This window comes from Palaemon carinicauda, chromosome 1, assembly GCF_036898095.1.
Source record: "Palaemon carinicauda isolate YSFRI2023 chromosome 1, ASM3689809v2, whole genome shotgun sequence".
Classification (NCBI taxonomy): domain Eukaryota; kingdom Metazoa; phylum Arthropoda; class Malacostraca; order Decapoda; family Palaemonidae; genus Palaemon; species Palaemon carinicauda.
This window is the reverse complement of record NC_090725.1, coordinates 119,071,593-119,096,992: the sequence shown is the minus strand read 5'-3', so window position 1 is coordinate 119,096,992 and position 25,400 is coordinate 119,071,593. Positions and strand designations below refer to the sequence as shown.

The following is a 25,400-nucleotide window of genomic DNA, read 5'->3' as shown; positions in this document are numbered from 1 at the left end:
GTAAACTACAATATTCATTAGTTTTTCAAATTCATATTCTACCGCAATCAATTCACATTCTGTGTTGCTGTATTTTTCACATACTTTTCCTTGATTTATGTCTCTTCCATATATTGCGGTTCCCCCTTGATTCCTATTTTTTCTGTCTGATCTATAAGTTTGGAAACCCTTTATCTGGTCATCACTGCCAGTCTCTTGGGAATACCATGTTTCACTTATATTTAATATATCTATTTTTTCAATTTGGGTTAGTTCTTCTAAGAACTCTATTTTCCTTTTAGAGTTACTCGTGACTAAACCCTGTGCATTCATTACTATTATGGTTTGTGTTTCATCCCCATTATTAGAGAGAGAGAGAGAGAGAGAGAGAGAGAGAGAGAGAGAGAGAGAGAGAGAGAGAGAGAGAGAGAGAGAGAGAGAGAGAGTATAATGATTGTAGTGAGAAAGACTTAATATAATTTAGGTTGTTTGTTTACTTTATTTCTATTGTAAGTTTAGGACAATGATGAATGTCTTTGTCGAATTCTTTATAATTGACAATTGACTGCAGAAAGAAGCAGTTGTGCTTGTGAACTCTGAATTATTATTATTATTATTATTATTATTATTATTATTATTATTATTATTATTATTATTATTATTATTGTCGGGAGTTTCGAACTGATCATTCGAAATGTCGGGAATTTTCGAACTGATCACTCGAAAATCCCGCCATTTAACTCCACCAACGTTACGTTAAATTGGAGGGAAGGTTAAGAAAACTCGCGGGCGTTAAGTCGAATGACTGTGGTTTGAGACGAGACTGTTTTAGAACCTAGAGAGCAACCGCCTGGTAGGGAAGGCGCTGAGGTTAAAGAAATCGAGCATTTGTAATTTATGATTCAGAAATTTAATGTCATTTTATTGTACCATGACGAAAATATCCTATGTAGAAATTTAAAATCAGAAAAAAGGTGGGAAACAAGGTGTCGTCAGGGCTGCAGAGCTCAGCTCTGCCTCTTTTGTCCAACGTCCTCAGCAGAAGTAAGTCATTAATTGTACTCTCTCCCCCCCCCCCTATTGTACCCAGGTCGGTTTCCCTATAGGTTTTACAAGTGTTTTGTAAGATTTGTATCCATGTATATTTAGTCGATCCTTGTGATTGGGGATCAGTGCTGTCTTGTAAATTACGTGAAAAAGCCTTGGTATGTCGTTTATCGAGGCAACTTATTAAAATATTAATTAATTTTGCTTAATTTTGAGTCCGGTGCGGACTTAGTTTTTTTCAGCAACGCATGAAGTTATTTAGTCAAGTGTCTCTTTTGTATGTCGAGTAAATGTTTGATTATGTATTTCCCTCGTATTAAATAATTATTTTTGTAATAAACTTGTTAAAATATAGCTGTATCTTGTTGATTCCTGGAAGGTTTTGGGAGTCTTACCTCTTCAAGGTCTTGCTATCCGCCCAGAACATCGGGCAGATTTAATAAACTGGTGAAAATCACGACAACTGGTCCTTCGAACCGGATAGCAGGTGTCTCTCAGAGCTAAAAAGGAATTCCACAGAATATGAGCTTTAGAGTAGCTTTAATAGGTCAGAGTCAGCTTCCCCCAAATCTGCCGCAATGTTCAGACAGCGAGGTAGAAATTTACCGCAGGGGGCCTAGTCCATCATTTTTTGAATGATCAGTTAGAGTTTTGGAACAAGAGGTACGATTTGGTTGTTTTATATCTAGGAGGGAACGACCTGGCGAATGAACACCCCAAAACTGTGTGGGATAATTTGAGGGTTCTCATCGAACGATTGAGGAACATAACGGGGATCATTGCTATTTGTGACACGGAGGTTAGGGAGTATCTACCTGACTACACATTTGCAGTTAATCCAACAGAGTACGTTGGTAAGGTAAAAAAACTTCAATGCAAGAGTCTCGAAATATTGTTCAAAGAGGCATCAGTACGGTGTGAGACACCTGCCGATGAACTCCAGAGCCTACCGCGAGGGCAGGTTAAGGGACAGGGTCCACTTTGATCAATCAATTCACAATGCTTTCCTCAACCGTTTGATGAGGCTGATCAGGAGAGAGAGGGAGAGACGTAACAATTAAGGTCCTCAACGTCTCGGTGTGCGATCAACCACGTGTTAGTTTTCTTGAGTCCCCTCTTCATAACGTAGACATAACTTCTTTTCTTGTTTTAATAACCTCCCGTAATTAAAATAAAGTAGTCAGAATGGCGGTGGCCACGATCGTGCACATCGAGGCGTCGATGGGCCTAGTGACAGACTTGCTTAGCGAAACGCAAAGAGCGCTATTAGAGACCTACTCTGAGTCCGTTTACCAGAACTTGGTAACGGAGTTGCAGGCAGAGGTCCGACAGCTAAGAGAGCTATACAAAAGCCAGCGCGTGAAACAAGAATCTAGTATTGAAGCCCGAATCAGGCACACGTTAGGTGAAGCTACACACACTTCTACCCTACTGTATAATAGGATAGACAAAGTGAAAAGCACTTCAACGGGGAATGTTGACCTCTCCAGGTTGAAGCCGCTGCCTCTCCCCACGTTTGAAGGGGAAGTGCAAGAGTACGCATCGTACCGTGAGCTCTTCACAATCCACGTGGATAGAAGAGCGGATTTAGACGAAGTGTCTAAATTTACTTATTTGCTGGGGACATTGGACAAGGAGCCGCTTAGAGTCGTAAAATATTTAAGTGTAACCGCCGCGAACTATAGATTAGCGTTAGATCTACTAGACAAACAATATGGTAACGTACATCAGACGCTCGTGATTCTGCACCGAAAGTTAGCTAACATATTTGTGCCGTCACTAGACCCCGTAGAGCTCAAAAGGTTCCGTTTCGAGTTAACTATTATAATTGAACAAATTAAAAGGTTGAGTAAAGACGACATAGGCCAGGGCATGGTCATGAGTCTCATAAATCAAAAATTGTCAGAGGGAAAGCTCTATCGGAAAGTGGTCGAGCATTTGAGAAAATGTGATTATACGTTGGATGAGTTTTTTGACGCAATAGATTTCATTATAAGAATGCTCGAAGACGATGCGTCACAAAGAGGCGACAAACTCAAGCATGATAAAAGAAAAGACAACAGTGTTAGACTGAAATCCACACCTGTCCACAATAATTCTTGCCCATTTTGTAGCGAACGGCACCCGCCTCACGGCTGTCGCCAAGTAACTGACGTAGCTGCCAGACGTCGTATTTTGCTTAAAAGGGGCCTTTGCTTTAATTGTACAAAGTCAGGTCATCGTAGTGACAAATGTCCCATCCAAAGTTCTTGTAAAATTTGTAATGCCAAACACCACACCGCAATTTGCGATGATCACAATGCGGGAAGACGACCGCAATCTAACCCCCATAATAGCAATAGTCAATTAACAACGTCCCGCCCCGTAGTAAATGCGACGCCTACACAGCACGAAACTGCCCCCCGTCCATCCAAAGTTAAAGTAGAATCTAAACCATGCAAAAGTGCAAAGATTGCACAGAAATCTGATGTAGACCTCCCATGTATCCTCTTGCCAACCCCAATGGCAGACATATATCGAAAACAAGGTATCGAGCGAGTCCGCCTATTCCTTGACTCCGGGAGACAAAGAAGCTTCATATCAGCGAAAATCGCGAGTCAATTAGGCCTACCGGTGGTAGGGCAAGTGTCATTGAATATAGCTCCATTCGGCTCCGCGGAAATAAGTGGACAGTACAATGTAGTGAGTTGTAGGGTTGAGATGGGAAAAAGATCAGTGAGGATGAAGTTAGTGGCACACGAACACGTGGACGTCCCGATACATAACGCTGGTTATGTAAAGGTCAGACAGCATCTGTTGAGCAAGGGAGTCACGTTAGCCGATCCAGCAAACCAATCAGATACCATGAAAAACGTACACATATTAGTAGGGGCTGATTATTTTAGCTATTTTATTATAGGTGTTGAGAAAGTGGATGGGATAAATCTTTTCTTGACTCATAATGGTATGTCCCCATACGGGAAGGTGCCACAGTGGCTATTCCAAGGGGAAAAAGTTGAACAAGTAAGAACGCTCAGAGTGTGCAAAATCATGAACGAACCATATCAGTTTGATGTAGATGAATGGTGGCGTTTGGACCGTGTTGGCATCGCCCCATCTGAGCAATACACCGTGCGCGAGGCGGAAGCCGTGCGAAAGGTATCGCGAAGTGTTGTGAAAAAACCTGAGGGATATCAGGTTAGCCTACCATTCGGATCGGATGCTAGGCCATATACAAACTATAGAAACGCTATGGCACAGTTAGAGTCGTTGCAAACTAAATTTAGGAAGGATAGGGAATATTTCGAACAATACCAGGGAGTGATAGACAAATATATTGAAGCGGGTTTCATATCTGAAGTAAAAGAACCTAAGGTTGAAGGTTATTATATGCCGCACTTTGGAATCAGGAACGAAAGCCGCACCACCCCCCTTAGAATTGTGTTCAATGCTTCCGCGAAATCGAAAGGTGGTAAGTCCTTGAATGAGTGCCTATTGCCTAGCCCCAATCTAGTGGAACTAGCATATCACTTAATCATAAGGTTTAGGTTGAACAGATATGCCATGTTAGCTGATATCAGCAAAGCCTTCCATCATGTCTTGTTGGATCCTCGTGATGCCAAATACACACGATTTCTGTGGCGCGAGGCAGCAGGTCGAGCGCTTACCTTCGCCTTTAGAGTCGTGGTGTTCGGCATCATGGCAAGTCCATTTTTGTTACAACAAGTGTTAAATTATCATTTTAAAGGGGAAGGTAGGCCAGATTTGGTAAAGTCTTTTTATGTCGATAATTATCTAGCCACTTTCGAGAATCTGGAGAGCATGAAGCAGGAGCATGAGTCTGTTAATAACATCTTAACAGGGGCGGATATGCCTTTAGAAGGATGGGCATCCAATCACTTGGCCTTTGATAGCAAGAAAGAATGGAGAGAGCGTGTGAGTGTGAACGTGCTTGGGTTGCGATGGACCCGAGACGTGGACCGATTGTGTGTGAAAGAAAGTAAGAAGATCTGTGAGTTGGGGGAGGGATGGGTGCCTATGAAGCATAGGGTACTTTCCCTGTTAGTCTCAATTTACGATCCGATAGGTTTGATAAGCCCATTGTTTGTAAGAGGAAAACTTTTCCTCCAACAACTATGGGAGAATGACGTGAGTTGGGATGATGTGTTGAAAGGAGAAAAGGCTAGAGAAGCGAGTGAGTTGTTGAGTGATTTGAAAGCCGTGAGCGAAATCACTTTTCCAAGAACAATAGGTAAGAAAGGTTTAGAACTCCATATATTCACCGATGCCTGCAGTAAGGCATACGGCTCAGTAGCATATACCAGGGACGATTGCAATCAAGTGAACATAATCACCAGTAAAATTACGATCACTCGGAAGGGAATGAACAAATTGACAATTCCAAAGCTAGAACTGCTAGCATTGTTGCTAGGCAGCAGATTAGCTAAAACCCTCAAAGAGCTGATAGAACCTCGAGAGGTAGTCATATGGACGGACAGTAAGGTCACTTTGGCATGGGTACCATCTCCCGAGGCCAAGGACCACAAGAATGTTTTTATATCTAACCGAGTAGCGGAGATTGTTTTTCTTCAGCAGGTTTGTCATTTGAGTTTGATGCATGTCCCCAGTAAACAGAACCCTGCTGATATCCTGTCCAGAGGTGCAACGACGCAACAACTGCTAGATAACTCCCTGTGGAGGAGCGGTCCAGAATTCCTCAGGACCACGGGAAAGCCTGTTCCTGACAAGGAAGAAGATCCAACCCAGGAAAAGGCAACAGTCGCGGCGGTGCAGGAATTAAGAGAGGAAATGAATCCTTCCCCTCCAGGCGAGATATGGGAAATTCTGCAAAGGGAAGTAGATTTCCAATTCTTGTTGAGAGTTGTAGAAGTAATCAAAAGGTTTACAAAGATAGAACGGCATCCGTTCAATATTGTTGTCCAATTAGAGCAAAAACATTATTTGCCTACCGTTTATGCCTACTTAGAGGGCGGAGTCAGACCCCCTCGTGAAGTTGCTAATTTTGTCAGACAATTGAATCTAGTCTTAATAGATAGTCTCATTTGCACTAGGGGACAAGTGTCCCAAGTAGAAGAAACTGATCAGTTAATTCTCTTGCCAGCCAAAGGGCATTTAGTCAGGATGTATTTAAATTATTTACATCGGTTACATTTGCATTGTGGGGTGAATACTCTAATGGGTATCTTTCAACAGAAATGTTGGGTGGCGGGTCTACGTTCCATTGCGAAGCGAACCGTGCGACAATGTCCCGAATGTATCCTGGCCTTCCAACCTCTCACGAGACAGCCACCACCGGCCCCCCCTACCAAAGGAAAGGATCACTCTCACAACACCCTTCACAGCAGTCGGAGTGGACCACACAGCAGCCATACAGACCGAAACGCGGCCGGGCTACATACTCATCATAACATGCATGGCTAGCAGAGCCGTGTACCTTGACTTTTGTCCCTCCCTGGAAGCGGAAGAATTCGTGTTAGCACTAAGACGGTTTAGTGCCACCCATGGTGCCCCGCAGCTCATCATGTCCGATAACCATCAGACTTTCAAAACTGCCAGCCACCTCCTTCAAGGACTCTACGAAGAAGATGAAGTCCAGCAGTTCTTGAGGAAAACTGGCATAAAGTGGCGGTTTCAGACGCCCCGTGCACCTTGGAAATGTGGGTTCTTCGAGCGTTTGATAGGGGTAACGAAACGGACCCTCCAGATAGCCCTCGGAAAGAAGTACCTGCCGGACGCCCACGTACTAACCCTCGTGAAAGAAGCAGAAGCAGTGGTGAACAATCGGCCGCTTATGTACAGCGGCGACGAGCGCAAGGACGAAGTCCTCACCCCCTCCCATTTGCTAAGAGGACACCAAGTCCACCTCATGGCACCGATCTTGCCGGACAACCATTTCAACGCGACCTTCACCGCTCGGAGGCTACGTGATCGCTACCTAAGACTGACAGATTCCTTAAAAGCCTTTAGAGAACGGTGGAGAAGAGAATACTTGAGTGCCTTGAGAGCCCGGCACGACTGTCGGTCCGGGGAACCCTCCAAGCTGCACCCCGGAGACATCGTGCTAGTTAAACAAGAGAATAAGAAAAGAGCTACGTGGCCTCTTGGACGTGTCGTGGAGACGTATCCTGACGACGACGGAGTCGTGCGTTCAGCCAAAGTGTTGTTCGAGGGTGTCGAGTCACTGCGTGCTGTCAGCCCCTCTGAGGATGATGAAGGAGGAGAAGACGACGACGGCGATGACGGAGAAGAGGGCGCGTACAGTTCGACAGCAGGAATGCCAGGGATCGTGGAGACGTCTGGGGATAACCAGGATATGGCACCAGCTACGACAACTCAACAACCAGCCACAGGAACGGTCGCCAACGACGATGAAGGTGAGAACTATGCAGTTAGTGAGAGAAGTGAAAATGAAACAGAATCAGAGCAGACGAACGCACAAGGACGTTCTGCACGCCCATTGAGAAGGGCTGCCGCGAAGCAGCGAGAACTGATGGACTGTCTGCTGAAAAGTGACGATATATAAGGCGTAGCTGCAAACAGTGAATGAAAAAGGGGAGTGTCCTATCTGGAAGGTAGGGAGGGTGAAGGAACAGATTGTAAGGTGTGCATGAATCTGCAGAGGTTGGAAGTGCGTAGGGCGTGGAGAACGGGGACGGGATGGTCTCTCGTGCTTACAGACCGAGCGTTTCACAGAACCAGCCCCCTCCCTCTTGTACTCCATCAAGTAATAGCCTGTATGTAGCAGCGCTATAAAAGTATCGATTAATGTGAGTAAAGGCAGATTGACTTAGGTATTGTGTGAATACATTTCAATTGCCATTTTCTGATTGTATTAGGCCCATTGCCTAAATGCCTTTATATTTGAACTGTTATGTATGCATTTCCATTGCTATTTTTTGCTATTTTCTGATTGTCTTAGGCCCATTGCCTAATTGCCTTTACAGTTGAATTGTTATGTATGCATTTCCATTGCTATTTTTTGCTATTTTCTGATTGTCTTAGGCCCATTGCCTAATTGCCTTTACACTTGAATTGTTATGTATGCATTTCCATTGCTATTTCTTGATTTGTCTTAGGCCCATTGCCTACTTGCTTTGCCATTTGAATTGTCTGTATTATGTATGTGTACATTACTGCTATTTTCTGCTGTTTTCATACACGAATGACAAGCTGATTTGTCTTAGGCCCATTGCCTAATTGCCATTCCATTTGACTCCTTATATGTATTATTCACGAGTACATTTCAATTGCTAATTTGCAACCTTATGATTGTCTTAGGCCCATTGCCTAATTTGAGCTGTTGTATAGGTACATTTGGATTATTATTTTGTGTACACCTGTAAGAGTTCATTGCCCCGGGATAACATTGCTGTATGTTGTACATTGTGTATACTCTGTTCGAGTCGTTGCGGAGCGCTACGCAGCGAGCCTAACAGAGTCTTGGAGTAAGTTACTCCCCCCACCCCGGGTCCAACCTTGCCCAATTGACCGACGTTTCATCGCTCCTTTATTTTGGGGTGTGGAGGATGTCGGGAATTTTCGAACTGATCACTCGAAAATCCCGCCATTTAACTCCACCAACGTTACGTTAAATTGGAGGGAAGGTTGAGAGAACTCGCGGGCGTTAAGTCGAATGACTGTGGTTTGAGACGAGACTGTTTTAGAACCTAGAGAGCAACCGCCTGGTAGGGAAGGCGCTGAGGTTAAAGAAATCGAGCATTTGTAATTTGTGATTCAGAAATTTAATGTCATTTTATTGTACCATGACGAAAATATCCTATGTAGAAATTTAAAATCAGAAAAAAGGCGGGAAACAAGGTGTCGTCAGGGCTGCAGAGCTCAGCTCTGCCTCTTTTGTCCAACGTCCTCAGCAGAAGTAAGTCATTAATTGTACTCTCCCCCCCCCCTATTGTACCCAGGTCGGTTTCCCTATAGGTTTTACAAGTGTTTTGTAAGATTTGTATCCATGTATATTTAGTCGATCCTTGTGATTGGGGATCAGTGCTGTCTTGTAAATTACGTGAAAAAGCCTTGGTATGTCGTTTATCGAGGCAACTTATTAAAATATTAATTAATTTTGTTTAATTTTGAGTCCGGTGCGGACTTGGTTTTTTTCAGCAACGCATGAAGTTATTTAGTCAAGTGTCTCTTTTGTATGTCGAGTAAATGTTTGATTATGTATTTCCCTCGTATTAAATAATTATTTTTGTAATAAACTTGTTAAAATATAGCTGTATCTTGTTGATTCCTGGAAGGTTTTGGGAGTCTTACCTCTTCAAGGTCTTGCTATCCGCCCAGAACATCGGGCAGATTTAATAAACTGGTGAAAATCACGCCACGAAATCCCCGCCATTTAACTCCACGAACGTTGCGTTAAATTAGGGTAGGACTGGAAGATCTCGCGGGCGTTTCTACGAAAGAGTGCTGTCCAATACTTGACGGTATTATGGCATAAATTTCAACCACCTGGAGGGGAAGGAGCGGGTGTCAGAGAGACGAAGTTTTTATTATTTACAAATTACGAAAATGATATTGTATTGTTTTACCATGGCAAAAATATTGATGTATATGTTTAGAGCCAAGGACTCTAGTTTGTTGAATTATGGAAAATTATGGCCTTCAGCCGAAATATTAAGTTTACCCTTTGATCTGACATAAGATTTTGACTGTTTCTCTGTCTTGTGGTCGATAAAGAAACTTTATCAAACCCCTTATTGAATAAATAATGTAAGAATTCCCACGCATCTCACAAGGACACTTTAGTTAGCGCGGGAGACCATAGTTTTCCTCGGAGCTGTCCAGCACGACGCTCGTTCATTCCTGCCTAAAGATCCAACCCAGTAAGTGTTACTATATTGTTAGTCTCTCCGTCTCCGGCTCCTAGCTACCGCGATACCAGGTCGGTTCCTTTGTGAGTCTGTGTATGTAAATTTGTATCGATCTGTAAAATTGTCATCCCTGGGACTGGGGATTAGTTTTATGCTTTGGATAACGCCTGTAGGCTTTGGTATGTGATTTACCATAGATTTGTTGTTATCCTTTCGAAACTTAGTCTTATCTAGTCCAACGTGGACTCTGTGTTTCATGAGCACATGTTGCAGACCCCCTAAGGGTGATACATATAACTTTCAATTCGCCTAAAGTGTTATTGTGTGTGTTTTTTCTTCATCAAATGATTAATTTTGTAATAAACTTAAAATTATGATCATATTTGATTGAATCCTGAATAGTTTTGGAAGGCAAACCTCTTCAAGGTCTTGTCATCGGCCCATTCCATCGGGCCTAGAATCATTAATTTCAATAAGTCGGAGAAAAATTTACGACAATTATTATTATAATTATTATTATTATCATTATTATTATTATGATTATTTTACTTACCACCTTTGGGGGTGATTATTTATTTCATCAGTAAGTACATTTTTGTTTATTTTTGCTTGGCATGGTTGTGACTGATAGAATCAGTTTATCATTTATTTTTTATTATAGTGAGACACTTTAGTTAGCTAAAAATGTCTGTAAGTGTTTTATTTTTCATTTTTGTTTTCCAGGCCGTAATTCCTCCTTTGGAATTTCGATTTTGATTGCTGACCAACTGTAACTGACCTGGTTTGTTTTTAAGTGTGTGAAGTTTTTTTTCTTCACTCTTCTTCTTCCTTTTGTATTTTTGGCTCTCTCCTAATAATACTGTAGCTACCCCTTAAACGTCCTCTCCTACATTAAGTTTTCTTTACCGATACATCGGAAGAACTATTTTAAATCTACTAAATCTGTTCACAGTAGCGCACGCCATGCTCGTGACGTCACAGTGTAGCTATGCACAACAAAGGCATTATCCCGGCGTATGTTGGTCCTTTCCTTAAATTACTTGGGTCGAGATAAAATATAAAACTGATTTTTAAATATACAGTAATCTCAATACTGCTGAATTGAATGCATCAATTCATTTCTCAATACCAATTAAGGTTTGTTAATTTTAAGATGTACTCGTATGCCCATTGCACCAGCCCATTGCTAATTCTCATTTTAACTATTAATTTTTAGCAAGCCAGAATAGGTAGGATTATTGTATATATAAACTTCCTTAGAGCAGCAAGATTTCTCTGAGTATTTAGTACAAAATTCTGCCTCCTATGCACTCCTTGCAACAATATTGTCCAGTCCTAAAATCGAGATGGCACCTCAACTGGGTTACCTTGCGCATCATGACCCTCACCTGTCTGGAAAGGTGAAGCGAGGTGATCCCTCCCAACACTAACCAAACCTCATTCGTACGGAAGCAGTTGTGGCTGTCTGACCTACTTGGCAGACTGGGCAGTGAGTGAATCCATGCACCTCTGGCTCACCGCCCCCCCCCCCCCTTCCCCAAAACTCAACTCACAGAGGAGTCTTACCGGTCGGAGAGATAGAGAAGAAGAGCCTGGTAAACCATTAGTGCCAAAGTGAAGATTCTTGGGGTGAGCCAGTGAACAGTGCAACGATCCGATCAACAGCCATTTTAGGACCAGGACTGTCTTCCAAGGACTGTCTTCCAAGGAGTGCCGGTAACAAAAGTGGCCACTTAGTTATTCCCTCATTTTTTAGTTTAGATTAACTTTTAACTTAATCAAGTTATCTGGCTATTACATATTTCGGACTGAGTGCCGTGGGATTGTGTGTATATATTTTTTTCCATATCATTTTTTGCTTTTGAGACTAGCACAGTCTCTGGGTTACATGGGCCACGTGTCCAACCCAATTTTGATTATTGATCATTGCAGAAGACCACGTGTCTAAGCAACCATTTTTATTATTTTGAATTGCTTTTTATTACTTCACATTTTGTTTTGATACCTTTATTTTTTGTTAAGAAGTCCGTTTTCTTTTAATGTAATTTTGTATAATACATCAATATTAGGTTAATTAAACTTCCTTCGTATTTTTACTCCCTCATTTATTTCAATGAGCCTATTATGAATATTTGACCAAGGGACAGAATACCCGATATTTGAAAGGAGTAAGTAACTTGAAAAAGGGTGTGTTAGCGAGTGACTTATTATTGAATATCTGCTTCGAAAGTAAAGATCCATATCTTTAAACTTTTAAACTTTACTTTACATCACTGCTCCCATTTTTTTTATTGTCTCTAATTACATTAATGTAAGATTCCTGTCCAGCATCTCACTGGGGTCACTGAGACGGAGCCGAAACAGAGCCTGGGAGTGCAAGATGACTATAGACCTGACAAAGCTAGAGTAGGCCATACATTACTTTTATTTTCACGTGTGGAGTTCTCCAGCCTCTGGACAGAGTAAAATTTCCTCCTTTAGTATTTAAGAGTGACGGTTAGGGAACTGCGGCAGTAAAGTTATTAGCAAGGTGTTTGTGCCCCGAGTGTAAGTGCTCATTATCCTCACCTGCTGATCTTTGTGTAACTGATGTAGGGAGACTTTCCTGGACTAAGTTCCCACTCAAACACTTAATTATAAAAATAATTCTCCACACGAGTGGTCCTTTGAACCGGATCGTTTACCTTTGACTTGTGAAGCATTAACGTAATTAATCAGCTTGATTAAGCATACAGTAACTCGCTATATCACTTACCCACATGCACCAGCCAGTTTGTCGAATGTGTAATGTCCAGACTTTAATTGGGAAGAGAAATTTGTAATCATTATGATCTTTTTTTATCGACCACGTGTTTAAGGAAAGAACTACGTAGCCAGGTTAATTTGTTGCTTGAATGTTCTCTACAAGAAGACTAGAATTTGTCATAGGAACTTAGCTTTGTTTCGAATCCGTTCACCCACATATTGTGGCGGGTTCCACTTATAGCCAGAAAGTTCTAAACTGCTTGAACTAAGGTTTTTGTTGTTCAGTCGCCCGTGTTTACTGCTCAATTAGAGCACCGTGTACTCGTTCTGTCAACTAATTTTGCTAATTTAACAACTAATTTGTAACATTTTGTACCTTGGTCTACCTTCCTTTGTGTCGTTTACCTTCCTAACTAACCTAAACTTTCCAACCTAACGTTCCCCGTAACCTAGCACGTGTCCTTATCCTACAGAACGAATTGACGCAACATAATTTTAAGTCTTCTTACAAGTAACATAGAACTTAATTTTACCTAATCCGTTTCATTCCACGTTTGTTCCGAGATGGCGGATCTTGTTTACGACGCAAACTTAAGGGTGCGTAATTCTTGTTTACAACCCAAACTAAAGTGTGCGTAATTGTTGTTTACCGTACGTGTAGTACCTTTCAATTTCCTTTGGCGAGGAGATTTTTTATTTTGTCCTTTAGCGAGGATATTCTAGTTTTTGTCCTTTAGCGAGGATATCTTGGTTTTTGTCCTTTAGCAAGGATATCTTAGTTTTTGTCCTTTAGCGAGGATATTTTTGTTTTACCTCTGCGTGAGGGAAATTTCATTTTTGTTTAGCCTCTACGAGAGTGCACTTTAATAATTAAGTTGTTACCTCGTGCGCCTATCTACATTTAGAATAGATCAGTGGTCCCCTCAGTGCGCCCGTAATTGTGATACTGTCACAACAACAGTGTCAGCCTCGACCTGTAATTTCAACTTTTAACCTAAATCTTTGCATTCACAAGCCCATGCGCATTCTAATATGTTTTACTTTCAAGTAATATAATTCAATCATTTATCGCCACGTGCGTATATAATTGTTTAGTAAAAGTGTTTCACGTCTCATGACCGAGCATCGTCTGCTTTGTTAGGCCCGGTCAGTTTGAATTTCAAAGTAATTTTGTTAATTACAATTTGTTTGTCATTTAGCCATTTTTCTCCCATCATGAGCATCTCTCTATATTAATTCATCACGCTAGTAAATTTGTAATGTTTCATTTTCACGTTCTTTTGAAAATTCAGTTACCCTTTGTTTTGCTTTAACGAATCCGTTCATCAAACGTGGTCAATCCAAGATGGCGGACTTCACTTTTAACGTTAACATCCCTCCATCCACTAAGATGGAAACACTCAGCCCCGAGGAGATTAACGCTAGGCTTAAGGAGCAGGAGTTACCATTCAACTTTGTTTGTGAGGACGCAGACCTAGCACTTCATGCTCTTGCTTCTGTAGATTTTCATAACATGGGTCCTGAAGCCGTGGGTCATTTTAAAACTGAAATCAGTGAAGTAAGAGATAAACTTTACGATTACAAGAATTTTTGGAGGCGTCATTAAGACCATCCTATTGACAAACTAAAGTATCCCGTGCTTGCTGCCTGCGCAAGTTAAATTTAAATTGCTTTCAATAGCCTCATGGCTCATCCTAATTTAATAATTAAACCTAATCAGTCTAGTTCTTTTTCGAGGGCAACACCTTCAATGACACGTCCCTTTGTAAATGCCATTAACGGTCCCCTAGTTGATCCTTCCAATGTCTCGGCAGTCAAGTACAATGCTCGAAATTTTTCATTAATTCCCCAACCTGTTCAATCGTCACATTTCAATACTATGTTGCCCACACAGCATACGATTAGTAATTTTGTGTCAGTCTCCCCCTGTTCCGTCCTCATCTCCTAACCTTAAGCCGCCAGCGTTTGATCGCCCTCAACCCCCTTTGTCTTTACCGCCGGTGACAGTGTGTTCCGGAGGAAATGCCGTTCACTGTCTCAACATGGATCCCCCTAGCGGTAGCGCAAATACCACTCAACCTAACTGCGTGCGTGAAGGCCAGCAGAGGCCTGTACCGGTAGAGTCAATCATTAAACTCGTACCATCCCACGGACCAGTGCTCACGTTGCCTGATTGTCCTATCTTTAAGCCCGTAACTTCCGCTCCAACACGTGTTGACGCTGAAATATCCACGTCAGAATCTGAAACCCGCTCTCAGAACGAGCTACGTGAACGCAACCTTAAGACTTTAGTAGTCAGAAAGGAACCTTTTGCACTGATGGCGGATTTAGCGTAGGTCACACATGTATACCTAATACCAGAGCTTAGAGCCTGTTTACAATTCACATTGCTTGAGGATAACGGTGACATGAACGTCATTCATTATTTTTATTCAGTTTTATATGGCGTAACTTTAAACTTTTATTATTTTTGCCAAGTCATTCAGCAGCATTTTTTCAGTCAATCCCTTGCTTCAACTTCTAAGCGTCAATTTGACTTTTACCTTGACAATTTGTCATGTTGCTACAATCCCCCTGACATCCTTCAGCTCGTGCTGGACATAACTTTTATTTTTAATGTTCCCTTTTCCAACGTTTCCCTTAAAGATGACATCCAAGACTTTCGCAGGCAGAAATACGATGTCCCCATGGACCTAGTTTGTCTCGGTTTATCATTCAAACTATAGTCAGATGATTTTTCACATTTTAACGCCGAGAAGGAAGTAACTTTTCTCCTTTTGTCACTCGACGAATACAAAACTTTCATCACGCCAGTCACTTAATTTGTAAAAACATTTTACGTAAAATGTTGGGTGTCAGACTTGGATTGGGATCCCCCCCCCCTCCTAAAATTTTGAATGTCATTGGCCGGACTTGTTGCTGAATTCGACCGTTATTAGCTTACGTTTTGTCTGCTCTATCAGTACTCTTAGGGTGGGAAGAATTGAGTACTTTTAATCATTTCATTACCATTGCATTGTACGTTTAAAGTTAACACTGATCATTTACCTATCTTAACGCTTCCGTGAAGCATTGCCTGCGGGATTAGTTTTCCCCCAAATACACATTCGTGCCGAACTTTAGCTCAATTGATTTTAATTAATGCTAGCAGCGTTTTGTTAACTTTACACGGACGTTGATGTGAAGAACAACTTCACTCCTCCTTCATCCAGTAAGTTTATCTCACGCATACTAACCAGTAGTTGAATCACAGTTGCCGGAACTAACCCCTTTCCCTTTTTTCTCCCTTTTATCCCCAGGGGGTGAAAAATTTTTCTTCACTATTCTTCTTCCTTTTGTATTTTTGGCTCTCTCATAATAATACTGTAGCTACCCCTTAAACGTTCTCTCCTATATTAAGTTTTCTTTACCGAAACATCGGAAGAACTATTTTAAATCTACTAAATTTGTTGACAGTAGCGCATGCCATGCTTGTGACGTCACAGCGTAGATATGCACAACAAAGGCATTATCCCGGCGTATGTTGGTCCTTTCCTTAAACTACTTGGGTCGAGATAAAATATAAAACTGATTTTTAAATATACAGTAATCTCAATACTGCTGAATTGAATGCATCAATTCATTTCTCAATACCAATTAAGGTTTGTTAATTTTAAGATGTACTCGTATGCCCATTGCACCAGCCCATTGCTAATTCTCATTTTAACTATTAATTTTTAGCAAGCCAGAATAGGTAGGATTATTTTATATATAAACTTCCTTAGAGCAGCAAGATTTCTCTGAGTATTTAGTACAAAATTCTGCCTCCTATGCACTCCTTGCAACAATATTGTCCAGTCCTAAAATCGAGATGGCACCTCAACTGGGTTACCTTGCGCATCATGACCCTCACCTGTCTGGAAAGGTGAAGCGAGGTGATCCCTCCCAACACTAACCAAACCCCATTCGTACGGAAGCAGTTGTAGCTGTCTGACCTACTTGGCCGACTGGCCAGTGATTGAATCCGTGCACCTCTGGCTTACCACACTCCCTTCCCAAAACTCGACTCACAGAGGAGTCCTGCCGGTCGGAGAGAGAGAAGAAGAAGAAGAGCCTGGTAAACCATTAGTGCCAAAGTGAAGATTCTTTGGGGTGAGCCAGTGAAGAGTGCGACAATCCGGTCAACATTTATTTTAGGACCAGGACTGTCTTCCATGGACTGTCTTCCAAGGAGTCCTGGTAACAAAAGTGGCCACTTAGTTATTTCCCCATTTTTTTTAGTTTAGAATAACTTTTAACTTAATTAAATAGTTATCTGGCTATTACATATTTCGAACTGTGTGCGGTGGGATTGTGTGTATATATTTTTTTCGATATCATTTTTTGCTTTTGAGACTAGCACAGTCTCTGGGTCACATGGGCCACATGTCCAACACAATTTTGATTATTGATCATTGCAGAAGACCACGTGTCTAAGCAACCATTTTTATCATTTTGAATTGCTTTTTATTGCTTCACATTTTGTTTTGATACCTTTAGTTTTAGTTAAGATGTCCGTTTTCTTTTAATGTAACTTTGTATAATAAATCAATATTAGGTTAATTAAACATCCATCGTATTTTTACTCCCTCATTTATTTCAATGAGCCTATTATGAATATTTAATCAAGGGACAGAATACCCGATATTTGAAAAGGAGTAAATAACTTGAAAAAGGGTGTGTTAGCAAGCACTTATTATTGAATATCTGCTTTGAAGGTAAAGATCTATATCTTTAAACTTTTAAACTTTACATCACTGCTGCCATTTTTTTTATTGTCTCTAATCATAACGTATGATTCCTGCCAAGCATCTCACTGGGGTCACTGGGACGGGGCCAAGACAAAGCCTGAGAGTGCAAGATGACTATAGACCTGACAAAGCTAGAGTAGGCCATACATTACTTTTATTTTCACGTGTGGAGTTCTCGGCCTCTGGACAGTGTAAAATTTCCCCCTTTAGTATTTAAGAGTGACGGTTAGGGAACTGCGGCAGTAAAGTTATTAGCAAGGTGTTTGTGCCCCGAGTGTAAGTGCTCATCATCCTCACCTGTTGATCTTCGTGTAACTGACGTAAGGAGACTTTCCTGGACTAAGTTCACACTCAAACACTTAATTATAAAAATAATTCTCCACACAATATATATATATATATATATACATATATATATATATATATATATATATATATATATATATATTATATACATATATATAATTTACATATGGTATATATATATATATATATATATATATATATATATATATATATATACACATATACATACATATATATGTATATAAATATATATATATATATATATATATATATATATATATATATATATATATATATATATATATATATACATATGTCCTAATCCTTGTATGCAAAATAAATGTTTTGTGTGGTGAATTGAACGAGCCATTTGAGAGTACTATGGGTGTCGTGGATTAGAGGGCGCGATCACTGAACTCTGTTATATGTGACGTGTCCCTAGAATCATAATGTGACTATATTTCAATCACAGTGGAGAATTCCTCAAAACCTTACAATTCAGCATGTTGAGAGAGCAAGAGTGCATCTTGCTTGTGAGAGTTAGTCAGGACCAATTGAGCAGTCAGTAGACAAGGTACTCACCTGAGAGTATCGGGTGTACACAGTGTATTCATGAACCTTTATGTTATAAAGTGAAAAAAACCATGTTCCGATGTCTCATTATCCATTAGCATAGGACATATTGGTGTCAGGTGTAGAAATACGTCTGTTTGTGCATGATGTGAGCGAAGTTGTTCTTCGAGCCGGTAAAATAAAAGTTCAAGATGCCTAGATACACAAGGACTAACATAGCAGACGCTGCTGCTGCGGGAGATGAAAACGAAGGAGCAGTGGGTTATAGTGATAACAATGAAGAATATAAACAGGAACTGCGAACAAAGGACTTAGAAAATAGGTTAGGTAACCTAGCTGACTTAATGAACAGATTCTTGGTTGAACGAGAAGAGCAGCAGCGCGCAACCACAGCATATCCGACATACAAGAACAAAGTCCAAACGCACACAAGTTAAAGCACACATGCACAGCCAAGTGAAGATACGCAAATCGTAGTTCGAAGTTGCCAGAAATCCAGGCAAGTGTTAGACTTTTGATGATCAACGGCATAACGAAGGGTTTCAATCGATCAAAGTGTTTTTGGGAGACTTTGAAGTAGCCACCTATGGGTGGTCTGAAAGACAAAAAACTATTCAGGTAATCATGTTGCCGAAAGATGATCCAGCAATGGAGATAATGTGTTGGCCACAAGACACTTTAAGAAGTTATGCTGAAATAAAATGACGTTTAATAGAGAAATATGCCTTACCCGATGCAAGAAAGGGGGACATGAAAGAAAATTACAAACCCAAAATTCGGAAAAGTGAATTCGTTCCTAGTTTTGACACTCGCAGTCAGCAGGTGAGAAGAGTCTTCAGATGTTGGCAGTGTGGGGGAGAGGGGCACCAACGAGTGGAGTGCCCCACCCAAGGATCCCCCAGCTGTTACACTTGTCAGACCTACAGTCGTCTATCTCAAGAGTGCCCAGCAAAATACGCCGAGGGCGGGCAGGCTGTGGCACACACACCACCCACCGCCCAACATCCGAGGAAAAGGAAACAAAGGAAGGGGGAGACGAGGGAGACCGATACCCCCCGCATGACATCAGAAGCAGCAGCCGAGGCAGCGATGGGAGTGACTACGATGGACTCGGTAGAGCAGGCACTGGGATCTCCATTGGTAACCCCGACCTCATCCCTGCAGCACTAGGTAGAGGACCAGGGGACTGCAGCGTTGCAAACGACGTCGACGGCCCGTGCCCCATATATCCTAATGAGCAGCTAGGAATGTTAGCAGTTAGGATTGACATACCAGATAAATCCATTCGAGCGCTGATCGACACAGGAGCTAGCGTTTCACTGATTGAAAAAAGATTCTTCTCCTCAAACCCACTACAGTCAGCGGCATCCATCATCCTCGAAATGACAGGAGGAAATAAACAACGCGCAAGCCATACAACAATCGTCAACTTTAAGGTAGGATCTGTGAAGTTTACACATAATTTTTTGTCTTGCCCACCTTGGGAATTCCAGGAATCGAGGCTATATTATGAATTGATTTTATCAGTAGTAATCAATTATGCATTTTTGGGGAAAAAGATACAATAACAGTAAAAGCAGGAGGGTGCATTTTGCCGATAGAAAGTCATGGGAGAGTAAGTGCTTGTGCAGGCACGGAGAGACGAAGTAAGGTAACAACTGCACCTGAGAGAGAAGTGTTGTCTCCCCAGACACTTATGAGCATATCAGTGACCCCGTGTCAGCCTCTTCAGGAAGGAACCAAGATCGTTGTTAAACCCCATGACAATAGGGCACATGTAGTCTTAGAGGGCATATTAGAAATAAAAGAGAACAGAGCTGATATAACGATAGTTACTTTGTCAAATAAAAGAGTTGTGTTAGGAAGGGATTCTATGTGTGAATTAGAGTTATGTGAAATTGCTAATAATGGGATCTTGGGAGCCACAACTCCAGCCTGCACAGACGAACGCACTCAGAACTTGATTATGCAAGCTCGAAAACTGTCTGTCAGAATATCAACCTGTAGTTAGTGATATTGTTAATAATTATTCCGATGTAATTGTAATTGGAGATGAGCCACCCAGGAGGATTGATCGATTTCCCTTTAGCATTGAAACTGGGCAGGCGGAGCCGATCAGGTCAAGGCCTTATAAGGTACCCATTCACTTCCAGGGAGAGATAGAAAGGGAAATTAATATATTATGGGAACAAGGGATAATCGAGGAGAGTGAATCCCCCTGGGCTTCTCCAATTGTAGCTGTTAGGAAAAAGGATGGCTCGGTAAGATTGTGCGTTGATTATAGGAAGTTGAATGCAGTCACTAAGGATCATGCATTTCCATTGCCCTCGATCGAAGAATTACTTGTGAAAATATGGGATAGTAAATATTTTACAACTATTGATTTAAAGTCCGGATACTATCAAATACCCATTCAGGAAGACAGTAAATGTAAAACAGCATTTATAGCTAACGATCAACTATTTCAGTTTAGGGTAGGGCTTATTTTTATTCAAATGTAAGACCTAACTCAAAAACTTCAATCTCCTATACTCCAAAGCAAAGGTATCGTGGTCCTAGCTGTTATGGTTGAGGATTGCTATTTGATTGATGAGCGTGTCCTATGTCTCTTTTCTGTTGGTTGTGACACTGGCCTGTGAACTGTTTACTGTCATTCTGAATAGCCTTTCTTTCATGTTGTCAGACACTGATTAGATGAATTGAGCAGAGTTGGTGATGGAAGACTCGCCCACACTTGGCTGCACTCCTTTGAACTCCATATCACTTTTTCTTGGTTAACAGTGACGGTGTCTTTTTGAAAGAAAACTTCTTAACATTTAGGGCTTATGCACATATATAGTCTCTCTCTTCCATTAAAACACAAATCATATTGATTATTTTTCTTTTATCAATAACAATATTCTAAAAGTTAATTCTACCCATGTGGTACATTTGGTATACTGCATATTAATGGGATTAGAAAAGTTCTCCAATAAAAGCCTTCCTTCCGGCCGCCCCATCCCCATAGCCTTCTCCAGTAAGGGGCTTTGGGGGTGGGGTGTTTATTTCCGTTGCCTCCTCAGACTTCTAATCGTTACAGTATTTTTCAAATGCGATTTTCCTTGATCCCAAAGTAAAGAATTCAATAGAGGTATAATATTTATGATAATAGCAATAATAATAACGATAATAACAGAAAAAAAATATTTGTCCAAGTACATATTAAAAGTTATGAGAGAGAGAGAGAGAGAGAGAGAGAGAGAGAGAGAGAGAGAGAGAGAGAGAGAGAGAGAGAGAGAGAGAGACCAATAATCAATATCACAGAACTACCTGATTTCTTAGATAGAATATATAGAATAAAACATCTTGAACCAGAATACCTCAGTCAAGTCGAGTCGTGAGATTTATTGATAAAGTGACAATAACTAAATACTTAACGTTTAAAACAGAGTATTCTGATGAAACTTCGAAGTTCAAGATAAAAATGACACCAATATGGAACACGAAGGCCAAATTACTAGTCATGCCATTATCTCTCTCTCTCTCTCTCTCTCTCTCTCTCTCTCTCTCTCTCTCTCTCTCTCTCTCTCTCTCTCTCAACTTAGGATGAATACACAAACTAAAAGATAAAAGTATTTATAAGAGATCAGAATCCCAAAGCTATAATGAAAAAGGCACAGAACTAAAGGACTCCATATCTTGACAAGAAAGAAAGATAAGAAAATGTACAAAATGGAAAATGGTTATATAACAATGAAACAACAAAGAAAAAGAAATAACATAACACCACAAATGAATACTGAAAAAGAATTAAAAAAATGTCAGCAGGATTTTTACTGTTTATGAAATACTGTAGTTAAAAGCATCAACAGAATATAAATACAGTGAATCTTAAAAGGAATTTTGTGTATGTGGCAAGGAAATGGTATCGTTATAATGTATATCTGAAAGGTAGAAGACATTTTATATTTGCATTTATTAATCAGATGGAGTGAATGAGTTGGAAAAAACCCACAAAACATTTGACGTGAATGGTGCTAAGAAACTATTTATTGTAGGAGATTGATATTATCACTATTATTAAGGGATTTTGACGAAGGAAAAATCTATTTCTGGGGAGAGACCTGTGGCGCCCGGTGAAAAGGGGTCCTTCTAATATACCTTTTCTGATAAAACCTTCCAATTATACCAGAGAAAGATAAAAGCATGGAATGCAGAGGTTACTACCCTCGCGCGAGCACCTTGTGAGTGTCGTGTATAAAGCAAAGGCGCGTGAAAACCACGATTCACAGGCTGTCTTCCATTTAGCTAATTCCTTCGTCAAAGGGATGGGCCGATACAGAGGCACCAGCTATGCTACCAGAGCCGCGCCACCCACGCCCCGACGCGAGCGCCATCTGAACAACATCCTTCTATTTTGGACTTGCTAGCGTGTGTGTATAATTTTGTGCTCTCGGCGTTTTCACTCTTGTGGATTTATTTCGTCATGACCGAAGCTCCATCTTCACCCATTCCAATGTTAAGTAGCATAGTTTGTTTTGACAGCTTTTTGTAGTACCGGGCATTTGTCCTCTACCCAGTATAGTCTGTTTTATCGCTACCGGCTGGGCCCTCCGCGTCGTCGGCGGCCATTGTTTTTTCCCTTGTCTTGCTGGGAGTTCATCTTAGTCTTGCCCGTTTGGTACTCTGTCAGTTAGGTTCTTGGTTAAGTCCCTGGCCTTATGCCTTTTTGAACCATTATTATTATTGTCGTTATTAATTTCCCATGGTACTTTTTGGCAGCTAGCACTATAACCACCATTAAGTCAGCTTTGAAGAGGGTCTTCCTGGTTGGGTTTAACATTAACCTGGCAGATTCTTATTTCTCATCTATTCCAAAAGCATGTGCTAGGCTTCGACCTTCGGTTCGCCCACAAAAGGTCTCTTGGTCTCTGAATGATGTCCTCAAACTTGCCTCAGACACGGACAACGAATCCTGCTCCTATATCACTCTTCTTAGGAAGACTTTATTTCTAACAGCTTTGGCCTCGGGTGCTAGAATCTCAGAACTAGCAGCTCTCTCACGAAACTCGGAAAACATAGATTTCCTCCCTTCAGGTGAAGTTAGAAAAACAAGATGCTATAAGCTCAAGGGCCCCAACAGGGAAAAGAACCCATTGAGAGGAAACAAGGAAACATCGAATAATGTGCTTTACTGTACTCTCAACCAAGAGAACTCTAACCCAAGACAGTGGAATACCATGGTACAGAGGTTATGGCACTACCCAAGACTAAAGAACAATAGATTGATTTTGGAGTGTCCTTCTCCTAGAAGAGATCTTCTACCCTTGCCCAGTGGAAAGTAGCTGTAATGGAATAGTACTTGTGTGTGTGTGTGCGTGTGTGTGTATGTGTATATATATATATATATATATATATATATATATATATATATATATTTATTATTACTAAGAAGTTTTTTAGTTCCAGTTTTATAATTGATAAACAATACTACTATTTTTAGTTTATAAGCTATTTTCTATTTGTTGTGGGGGAACCTTGTTTTGGGGGATTCGGCTGAGGTTGTTGCCGTGTTGCAAGCAATAACGTGCACGGTGATAACGACTGTGTTTGGTGTTGGCGTTTCATCTATTCCTATCTTATAACCTTATCCTATTACCAACATTATCCTTCCGTTCCCAGTGCCAAGTCTCGTTACTAGAGTACTAATATAAGATACAGGTAAGCTGTGAGATATTGTTCTATGTATCTAGTATGGACCATGTGTTAGTTCCTAAGCTGTCATCCTATGTTATGCTTTAGTGCTAGAGTTCTAATTATCTAATGTTCGGCTGCTGTTACTATATTAGCAACAGTCTAGTTACCTAACCTATGTAGGATCTTATGTAGTTTATCCTTGTGTACTACCTATCTCATGGGCTAAGGCCACCACAGTAGCCACTGAACAATTACAGTGCAGAAGTTGACCCCTGAATGAAGAAGAATTTTTGGTTATCTTAGTGTTATAAGTTGTATGATGCGGACAAAGGAGAATGTGTGAAGACTATTCGGTTTATAGGTAAGCAAAGGAAAAATGACTCGCAACCAGTGAGGGTATCCAATGTAGTACTATCTGGCGAGTTAAAGGCCCAATAACTCTCCAGCAGTAGCATCTCAACTGGTGGGTGGTGCCTTGACCAACCTACTACCAGACTTGATTCAAACCTTTTGAAAACTCAAACACTTTAAAACAACTTAATGTGGCAATTTCAATAACAACATCCATAAGACAGTTGTATGTTTAAACATTTTTATTGTAGGATTCTATCCATGCGTGCTTGTGTGTAAGTGTGTGTACGAGCAATTATTTTCTTTACAGTCAGAAGAGAGAATGGGCTACGCCGCTACAATGAGACCTACATTATGTTCCAACAGTATTTAGCGTACCATAATGCAATCGATATTCACCTCTCTCTCTCTCTCTCTCTCTCTCTCTCTCTCTCTCTCTCTCTCTCTCTCTCTCTCTCTCTCTCTCTCTCTCATTCCTTTAGTGCTACCTACCTGGAACAGAAGCCAACAAATGGCTTCAAATTGCTTCAATCTATACGAAACCAATTTCCAAATTAAGTAAAGATTTTGTAGAAGTTGGAATCTTTTCATTTTTGGTAGATTTAAGAGAGAGAGAGAGAGAGAGAGAGAGAGAGAGAGAGAGAGAGAGAGAGAGAGAGAGAGAGAGAGAGAGAGAGAGAGAGAGAGGGTGTTATTGTAAAAAGATATTGCAACAATTCCATTTTCAATTGATGATCAATTAGCAAATGTTTCTTTTTTTTCCTGGCATCTCGTCATCCAGATTTTTCTTATATACAAGGGATTGAGATTACATAAAACTTTTCATCAAATTTGTATTAAATTTTAATCAAAATCTTGATAATGAGCTACTTTGCATTATGGGCGTTTCATGTTTACAACCAAATTCTATCAACTATAACTGATAGCCAGGGTTGAATGCTGTCTTCAAAAGCGTACTTCAGCGTACTGGTTTTAGACAGCTATAAATCTCATCTCGGTAAGACATAGAACTGCGTACCGCTTTATTTCCATCGCTGATCAATTATGTTAACCAGATTTGAATTTAAGAGAACAAGCTCAACAGCGTGGTAATTTTTTTATAATGCAAAAGCTTACTCAAGCGGCC

General features: G+C 40.7%; 1 protein-coding gene across 3 annotated transcripts in view; it reads right to left on the bottom strand.

Moving 5' to 3' along the window:
- LOC137651194 (peroxisomal leader peptide-processing protease) overlaps positions 1–25,400 on the bottom strand; it is a 318,149-nt gene that overhangs the window by 8,177 nt on the left and 284,572 nt on the right. Inside the window, exon 9 of one of the 3 annotated variants that reach the window (XM_068384367.1) lies at positions 9,360–9,492. The exons of the other annotated variants lie outside the window; for them this stretch is intronic. Within the exon in view, the coding sequence (XP_068240468.1) occupies positions 9,485–9,492 (8 nt within the window). The 3' untranslated portion in view covers positions 9,360–9,484. Of the gene's footprint in view, positions 1–9,359; positions 9,493–25,400 lie in introns of those variants that run through there. 3 annotated transcript variants of the gene reach the window in all.